Source organism: Camelina sativa, chromosome 17 (assembly GCF_000633955.1).
Source record: "Camelina sativa cultivar DH55 chromosome 17, Cs, whole genome shotgun sequence".
Taxonomy (NCBI): domain Eukaryota; kingdom Viridiplantae; phylum Streptophyta; class Magnoliopsida; order Brassicales; family Brassicaceae; genus Camelina; species Camelina sativa.
The window spans coordinates 20,364,486-20,373,951 of record NC_025701.1 but is presented as its reverse complement, the minus strand read 5'-3'; the positions used below and the strand labels follow the sequence as shown (position 1 = coordinate 20,373,951).

The 9,466-nt window shown below is 36.9% G+C and overlaps 2 protein-coding genes across 3 annotated transcripts in view; both read left to right on the top strand.

Annotated features, from left to right (window-relative positions):
* Positions 4,211–5,861, top strand: LOC104757736. Its single transcript, XM_010480504.2, has 3 exons — positions 4,211–4,466; positions 5,377–5,491; positions 5,660–5,861. Exons 1-3 carry the CDS (start codon positions 4,239–4,241, stop codon positions 5,731–5,733), a joined length of 417 nt encoding a protein of 138 aa, XP_010478806.1. The 5' UTR covers positions 4,211–4,238; the 3' UTR covers positions 5,734–5,861.
* Positions 7,064–9,466, top strand: part of LOC104757735 (GDSL esterase/lipase At1g33811-like) — a 3,024-nt gene continuing 621 nt past the window's right edge. Inside the window, exons 1-6 of one of the 2 annotated variants that reach the window (XM_010480503.2) lie at positions 7,064–7,262; positions 7,344–7,447; positions 7,677–7,801; positions 7,928–8,176; positions 8,253–8,520; positions 8,612–8,659. In XM_010480503.2, the coding sequence (XP_010478805.1) occupies positions 7,117–7,262; positions 7,344–7,447; positions 7,677–7,801; positions 7,928–8,176; positions 8,253–8,520; positions 8,612–8,659 (940 nt within the window). In that variant the 5' untranslated portion in view covers positions 7,064–7,116. Of the gene's footprint in view, positions 7,263–7,343; positions 7,448–7,676; positions 7,802–7,927; positions 8,177–8,252; positions 8,521–8,611; positions 9,045–9,466 lie in introns of those variants that run through there. The other variant, XM_010480502.2, reaches the window with a different exon arrangement.

The window sequence follows — 9,466 nt, the reverse complement described above, 5'->3', positions numbered from 1 at the left end:
ATACTTTAGAGTCACAAATAAGTCACAGTTTGAGACTAAAGTGTGACCGATGGGATTGTTTGCGACTGTTTTACGACATTCTTGATTGTGCATATATAACACTTAGTCACAATTGAGTCGTAAAGTACAACTGTTTTACGACTACGGTGTCTTGCTCCTTTTAAAAAATACGGAAAAAAATATAATCAATATTTACGGCATTCGTCCTGTTTAAGTCTTAAAGTGAGTCTGAAATACGACTGAATCCGGGTTAATTTGTGACTACAACCTGAAACTGTGATGGAGTTGCTTCTGTTTAGCGACTGTTTAAAATTAATTTAAGAATTTTTCTAATATGAATACAAAACATGTATCCTTATACATTTCTACTTACACCTGACATATATTATTTACTAAATTTTAAAAACAAAATCAATAAAACACCAAATTTTACAATTATGTTCATATCCTCATAAACATGTTTTAGGGTTACATGTGTTTTATAAAGGAAGAGTAGGTAAGGTGACATATCTTTACAAAAAACATTGACAAATTATTTTGTTTGATATTTTATCAAAAGTAAACTCTTAAATTAGAGTTTACATGATCAGAGAGTCATACCCAATATGTTTGTGGTGATAAAATGCAAACACAAAATTATACTAATATTTCAGTGTCATAAATAAGTCACATTTTGAGACTGTAGTGTGACTTAATGTATTATTTGCTACTGTTTAGCCACTTTGTTTAGTTTTAAAAAATTATTTTTTTCAGTCACAAAATAGTCGTTAAGTACCACTACTTTGTTACTCTTTCCCGACGGATTGAAAAATTCTCCAAAATTTTCGTGAAATAATGAGCGGTAATTATTTTCCCCCCTACATTAATAATTCCCCCCCATCAAATTAAACCACAAACCCTCAAACCAAATTACCCTAAATCCCTAACCCTTTTAATTATTTCCCCAAACCCTCTTTCTTCTCGATTTCTCTAAACTCACTCTCTCTTCTCAATTTCCCTTTCACATCTCCGAAACCCTAACTCTCTGAAATCTTCTGCGATGAAATCCGGTGGTGGTCGTGGTTCTAAATCCGGTGGTGGTCGTGGTGGAAGATCTGGCGGTCTTGGTAGATCTGGCGGCGTTGGTAAATCTGGCGGCGTTGGTAAATCTGGCGGCGGTTCGAGACCAAGCCGAGATGTTGCTTCGTCGTCTCAGTCCTCTAACCCTTCCTCCAACAACGTGACTTCAACACACTCACAACACTCTCAACCCTCGCTTCCATCTCAGTATAGGCCGGCAACGATGCAACAGTACTCTCGACAACCTTCTCCTCAGCCCCAACACCAAGGCTTTCAACATCAGCTCCACTCCCAGATGCAGCAGCCACCACCACCTCAACCACATGATCCGCCGTATCAACATCCGGCTACTCAGAATCCGGGATACCAACCGCCGGTTCATCTTGGATATCAACCACCGCTTCACCATCCGGCTTATCCACCACCGCTTCAGAATCTGGGGTTTCAGCCGCCGCCTCCTCAGCATCCGGTGTATCAACAGCTTCCTCCTCAGAATCCAGGGTTCCAACCGCCGCCGCCTCAGAATCAGGAGGATCAAGAGCATCCACCACCGGCTCAGAATCAGGAGAATCAAGACTTCCAACAGCAGCTTGATGCTTTGCTTGCACTTCCTGGTCGACAGCATCTACCGTTGTTGAGTCCGGTTCCCATCCCCGACACTGACAGTATATGGTAAATTATTTTTTTCTTTTATTTTATCATTTGAATATCTTTTTTTTTTGATAAAATGTGAATTATATTACCGAATGGAACATTGTTATTGTTTTTGTCTTTTACATTAGATTATTGTTTTGTGATTATTTGTATCATCTGTTTTGTGATTATTGTTTTGTGAGTCATTCGTTTATGTTTGATGGCTTCTCCTTTATAACTTAGCACTCTCATATTTATGTAACAGGTTTGGACGAGATAAAGGAAAGCTATCTCGTGTTATTTCTGGGATTTTAAGAAGAAAGTTTGATGGTCCATATTTCAGCTGGAAGGTTACCCCCTTACACATACGCGAGAGATATTTTAGATCCTTTGCGGTAATATGTTGAAATTTCTTTTTTTTTTTTTACTATTCTAACTTAATGAGTTTGTCTTCTGTCAACTATCATTGACACTTACTTTACATTGTTGTGCTGTGTAGGGGAAATACAACTGGGATGTTGCGATTGCTGAGCTTGTGAGAGAAGGATTTGTGAAGATAGCAAAAAAAAGAATGAAAGGAATTGTAAGCCAAGCAAAGACGTATACTGAGCCACCGATTTGGATCAAACCAACGCTTTGGAGACGAATGTGGGAGCACTGGGACACACCCGAAGCTAAGGAGAAGAGTTCTAATGCATCCCTTGCCCGTAATTCTGATCGTGACGGTCTAGGACTCCACAAACATCTATCCGGCCAGAAATCTTACTTGCAAATTCAACAAGAGTTGGTAAATGCTTTAAACTAACTAAAATTCTTTCATTTAAATATTTCATTTTCCACACTTAACATTCTTCTTATCCATTGTAGGAAGAAAAACTGGGACGTCCTGTATCGCTTGGAGAGGTGTTTGTCGCAACACATACAAAGCCAGATGGAAGTTTTGTTGATCAAAAGGCAAAACAAGTGGTTGAAGAATATGAGAAGAACATAGAAGAGGTCATCTCTCAACTGGAAGTTGATGGTTCTGATGCTACAGACCCCTCGTCTCACCCAACCCTTCCCATTCAAGAAAAAGATGACATTTTCCTGAAGGTAATTACTTCTACTCACATTTCTTTGTTTTATGTTGATTGTCTTATTTAGCTAACTTATGTATCTGATTTGATTGATATACTTTTGACTGATGCTTAAGATTCTATATGAGTTGATAATCTGATTGAGTGATACGTGTATATGTGATTTTGTGTAAGATTTTGACATAAAACTTATAATCATGATTCTTGTTCTTGCATTATGTTTGTCTTGCGAATGAAACTTGCATTACTTTTGACTTATGCTTAAGAGTGATACTTGCTTATCTCTGTTTATTTTCATTAAATTGGTTTTTTATTAATCAAGCTACTCTTTCTATGTGTTAGTCTACTGTAACAGATGCCAAGGGAACCCCTATGGACTTGGAAGTCTGTCCGACATAATCAGCAATGGGAAAAGAAAGGCTCCTCATCCAAACTCTACTCCTACTTCACTCTTAGAGATTCAGCCACTTCTACTGCCACTGCTACTGTGATGATTCGGTTGCACCCAGCCAATGCTACTGCTACTGTGATAATTTGGTTGCACCCGGCCGATGTTACTGCAATAATTAGGATATTATTTTATTATCAACATGACAAACTCGATCTCCATAAATTTTAAACTAAAAAATAAAAAAAATTTACTCGTTTTCTGGAACGTATGCTACATCATTATTGTTCCATTCCAGACCCTAAAGGCACAAATTACAAAAGATCTAATCATAAATTTTAACACTTCGAATATTTTTGTTCTTGTGAAGAAACCAATTAATAGAGAAGAATAGAGGTTAACAGAGTGAGTAAGAAGAGATCCGTAAGGAGAACAACAATTACTTTGGTTGCGGATCGGTCCATTGAGAAGAGCTTTTCTAGGGATTTAGGTCGTATATGAAGAAAGGCTTTTTTGGTTTTTAAATATTAGTTTGGGACAAAAACTGTTTCAAACATTCTCTAATTATTATTACAAGATTTTCCTATATATTTTATTTTTTATATTTTTTTGCCTGCACCTGATCTTCCTAAATATCAATCGCGGATGTTGAGAAAATATATATTTTCCTTTATAGTAATTGGATATGAATATGCACAAATTATATTCTATATACTAAATGTCCAAATTTAAATGGAACAATTTGTTATGAAAATTTTATTAAATGATAACAATCAATTTTTATGTTTTTAGATTGGAAAACAGTACATATTACCTCTTGAAATTCGTATTGATTTATAAAAATACGTATTGCGTTGAAATTCGTATTACGGTATTTACCTAGCTTTAATCAGTTTAATGGAGAGAAATTCATATCCCGTTTGGTAACACATCCTACAATATAACCAAACAAGACATTTTGATAACTCATATCTTGTTTAGTAACAAGTTTAACTCTGCAACCAAACACCCATCTTTAGGGCCTTATCCCACTCATAAACCAAACACACACGAAGAACTCAAAGGATTGGGTAAAGACAACAATGGCGAAGAAGAAGGAACTGTTATCAAAAGCCCCGTGGAGAGGCGACGACGATGATGACTCTGACAAGTTTAGCGGCGCAAAGCTTAAGGTCACAAAGGATTCTGATGGTATGTCGAAGATGCACGTCCCTAGCCGCGGTGCCAAAAAAGGTAGTCTCGCCGATGATGATGATGATTTACTTGAGATTGATCCTCAGCTTCGTTACAGCTTCAATCGCAACTATCAGGTCTCTGAAACCCTCTCTCTCTCTTTATTGTAATTCTAGGTTTCGTATAGTGAATTTGCTCCTCTCTGTATCTGCCTTTAGGAAATTGGGGAAAATTAGTAGTGAACAGTGTTATCTTTGCCTCTGTTACATCTTCTCACATCTTTTGATAAATGGGTATTGGAGAATTGCGAAAAAGATTCATCCTTTACGTTTATGCAATTCTCTTATACAGTTTTGTGTCTAAGATTAGATAACACAATCAATCAATCTAAGCCTTATGTGAAGGCTGAAAAGAATGGATTTTTTCACTCTCTTTTGTTACATGAAGTTACGATTTCCTACACATTGTATCGAATTCAAGTTAATGGATTGAGTGCAAATGGTTCATATTCTCGCTTGGTTAGAATCTCATATATCAGATTCACATTTCAAGAACAGCTGCCATATATGTAAGATTGGTTTTAAGGGATTAATTGTATGTTAAGAGCGGTTGGTGTGCTTTAGTGGAACAAAACTGTGTAATTTTGATGTAAACCTTCCTCTCTTTGGCTATATACTTCAATTCGTTACGAAAACTATCTTTGGTAGTTCTGGAGAGTTTAATAGTTGCTTGGTAAGGTTTGTGAACCTCTCTATTGTTAGGGAGATACTTTAACGCTACTTCTGTTCAAATGGTTTTTTCATTCCTTTCTGCTTATTTATATATGAATGAGTATGTTTCTAATAGAATCTGAATCATGACACACTGCATGCATCTCGAACCATCTTTACATTCAGAAAACATATTTTATGCATTTACAGGGTGTTCATAAAGAAGCAATTTGCTGGATAGCTTTGATTTTCTTTTTTTAGATAGTAACCTCAGACTAGAAACTTTGTATCTTCAAAATCCTTTTCCTAAGTTGTGCAGTCTGCCTCTCTATTACAGTTCCTGCAAAGAGTATTCACTATAGACACTTTGGTGAAGCCTCTTCCTCCTGCCATGGGATTCAACGTCTCTCGCAACTTGAGCTTCTTCACCCGCATTTTCACTCAGTTCTTTGGTGAGCATGATTTTCCAAATACCATCTGTTAAGTCAAATGTTTTCTTGTCGTGTACTCGTGTGATAAAAGTTGTGATGACAATCTCAGTGTTTTTCTACCTTGACCCCGTCAATGACCCTTGATCTATTGTGCTGGTATGTAGTTTTAACGGTTGATGTGGTATGCAGATCCTGAAGGCATTGCAAATGCCCAGAGGTCTCTGGGGTTGGGGCAGGAAGATAAAGCTCGCCGTGTTCGTTGAGATGTGGCCATCATCCAAGCTTGTGAATGAACCCAGCTCTGTTAGAATGATTAAAATATGTCCTCAAAGAGATGTTTTGTCTTAAATTCTCCACAATACAATGAAATTTCCAAGTTCCATTTTAGCATTAGGCTTCTGATTTCCATCAAAATATACCACTTTGGTTTAAACCCTAGCTTGGTTCCATAGCCGGGCTATGATAGCCCCAACAGTTTAAAGTTTGGAACAATCTGATACATCTGTTTACTCTGCTGACAGTTCACGTTGCTAAGGTACCAGATGGGGGGATTGAATGGTCGATAGATAACTAAACAGTCCCAGCATAAGCCATCTGAAATGGCATTTTCCCCAAGAATATTAGAATGCCACATCGATAGCTCCATTGGCAGTAGTCTAGTACAGAGAGTGAGAGGGTAGATGATAAAGGGTAGGGTAGAGGTAATGCTGAAGGATACTTACTTGGATAGAGTCAATAAGTGATTAAGAGGACTCATGGCCTAGGTTTGTGACTTCCATTGCACACTAAGGAAGGTACTTAGCCTAAGGTCTCCACTCTCCCCAATGGAGGAGGGCCTACATCATCGTTTGTGGCAGTGGGCGAGGCTCCTTCCCTATCCATCTAGTTCTAACATTCTAATTTGGTACCCAATGTTTAAACCTGTCATGCAGTTTTAATTAACCTGCAGCTACGTTGTCGATACAGAGACAATTTAATGTAATTATAATTACAGGCTCTATAAAGATAATCTCATAGCGACGTCTTAAATTCACCAAATATGTTTGATCTAATACTTGTCTCAAGATTTACTTTTCTTGATAAATAATCTAGATTAATCTATCTACAAGAAATTAGTAAAACAAAATTGCTCCACAATTGCAGATATGGTTGTTCTTATTTTTCCATTGTGGAAAAGTTTTGGAATTCTATAAAACAATTGAAAGTTTACAAGTAACTAACAATTAATTATATTATATATCTTACGTAGTTTTTTTGCCTAAAATAGTTTTCTCTGTCTTTGATGAGTAATGTGCCAACTGTTACATGAATTGACTTGTGACACAAACAACTGGAAAGCAACACATTAGACTCTTGAGACCCATCACGAGATTGCATGCATGAGACGCCTGTGAATATAGCCGCAGCTAAAAAGAAGTATGTGAGAGAGAGAGAGAGAGAGAGAGAGAGAGAGAGAGAGAGAGAGAAGAATTAAAAATAGAAACCAACTGTCACAAATCTATCAGCACATGAAACCAATTATAGAAACCAACCAACCAACCAACCAATCACACTTGTTCAGTATATAACTGTCAACTCCACTCAAACCCTATTCAAACTCATTCTTCTTAAGATCCATTGACAGCATTTCAATATTTTTCAGTTTAATGGGTATCCTCCGTTTTATGTTGCTGGTTAGTTTGGGATTGGTTTTGTTCGGTTTGAAAACGACCGTGTCACAGCCACAACAGGCACAAGTCCCTTGCTTTTTCATTTTCGGTGACTCCTTAGTCGATAATGGAAACAACAACAGGTTGGTTCAATTATGCATTTTCATTATATACTATGATTTTTATTTTACACAAATTCATAGTAATAATTTGAATAAATGCAGGTTGATTTCGCTTGCGAGGGCTAATTACCGACCTTACGGAATTGACTTTCCCCAAGGTTCAACCGGACGGTTCACCAACGGTCGCACCTACGTTGATGCACTAGGTATTTATCTGCATTTCTTATGTACCAAGCGTTTTGCATTAAGTATCGTACAAATATGTATATCAAGGCCGGCTCAACACTAGTAAAAATATTTTACATATACCCAAAATTTGAATTATAAGTTAATAATTATAAGAAGCTACTTTTTGGAACTTAAAACCATTTTAAAGTTCATATTTTGTTAGTTTGTTTACTAAATGAGTTAACATTTTTTTCTTTGTTTTTGTAGCTCAAATTTTTGGATTTCGGACTTACATTCCACCATATTCTAGGATTCGTGGCCAGGCTTTGCTAAGAGGTGCAAATTTCGCATCTGGTGCAGCTGGCATTAGAGATGAGACCGGTGACAACTTGGTACACAAACTATAAGTTTTTCTTTTCTTTTTCTTTTATCTGTCATCAAAAGTTTAAAAGCAACATCAATTATATTATAAACAATTAAACACTAACCTATAATTAAACTGCAAAATGTTTTTGTAGGGTGCACATACTTCTATGAACCAGCAGGTAGAGCTGTACACGAGCGCAGTTGAGCAGATGCTTAGATACTTCAGAGGAAACACAAATGAGCTGCAAAGATACTTAAGCCGTTGTATCTTTTATACCGGAATGGGAAGTAACGATTATCTCAACAATTACTTCATGCCTGACTTCTACTCAACCAGTACCACTTTCAACGACAAAACCTTTGCAGATTCCCTCATTAAAGACTACACACAACAGCTCACTGTAAGGGTTGATCAGGAATATGCATAATATGTCTCAATACATTATATTTATCTTGATTCTATTTTTTTTTATATAGCGATTGTACCAATTTGGAGCTCGGAAAGTGGTTGTGACTGGAGTCGGACAGATCGGTTGCATACCTTACCAGCTGGCCCGCTACAATAATCGTAACAACAGTTCCGGAAGATGCAATGAAAGGATCAACAATGCAATTGTGTTGTTCAACTCTCAAGTCAAGAACCTAGTGGACCGTTTCAACAAAGGTCAGTTGAAAGGAGCCAAGTTCGTTTACCTTGATTCTTACAAGAGTACCTATGATCTCGCTGCCAATGGAGCCGCTTACGGTGAGTTACACCTTTAAACACATGGTATATACTGTATATTAGTCTTATGTTTTCATAAAATGTCTTATTATTGTTTACGTTGATCCTACAGGATTTGAGGTTGTGGACAAAGGTTGTTGTGGGGTGGGAAGGAACAATGGTCAAATAACGTGTCTGCCGCTGCAGACCCCGTGTCCTGACCGAACCAAGTATCTCTTTTGGGATGCGTTTCATCCGACAGAGACTGCTAACATATTGCTTGCGAAATCTAATTTCAACTCCCGAGCTTACTCTTACCCCATGAGCATTCAAGAACTAGCCAATCTTTGAAGAGAAGGATATCTTTTTCTCCTCTATGAATGCATATATGTCATGTAACATGGCTATTATAATGTGTTTCTTTCCTTTATGTTAAACTTATATTTCTTTGAAATAACTATTGTTTCTGTATTGTTCCTCTCACTTACTCTAGTAATGAGAGAAAATATAAGAAAATGCTCGCTTTGATTGAAAAAATTGTATTTACAGTTCTATTTTTGGATTTAGTTTCTTAGCTCCTTTATGAGCTTGTCTTTTCTTTTCCTAGTTTGAGCCTTATTAGAATAGAGTCAAAGAGACGATAGCTTTCTTCTCTTCTCTTCTCTTTACAACTGTAACACCCATACCGCCTTATGGGCCAAGACAAGGTGTTATTCAAATGGTCCCGCCAAAATCCTTCTTCCTTAAAAATAAAACTCTTCAATCTTGTTTTTTTAACCTGAGGGAAAAGATAAAAGGGTGTACACAATGACGACATTCTAATCACATTCACCAATCAATGCATAGCATAGAATTAGACTCCACATTCTTGACATACATCCAACCAGCATAACGGTTTCACATAATACTTAACCTAGCATATTCATAACATTACTTAAACCATATTTAAACACCAACGCATTCATCAATACACACATTCATCATCAAT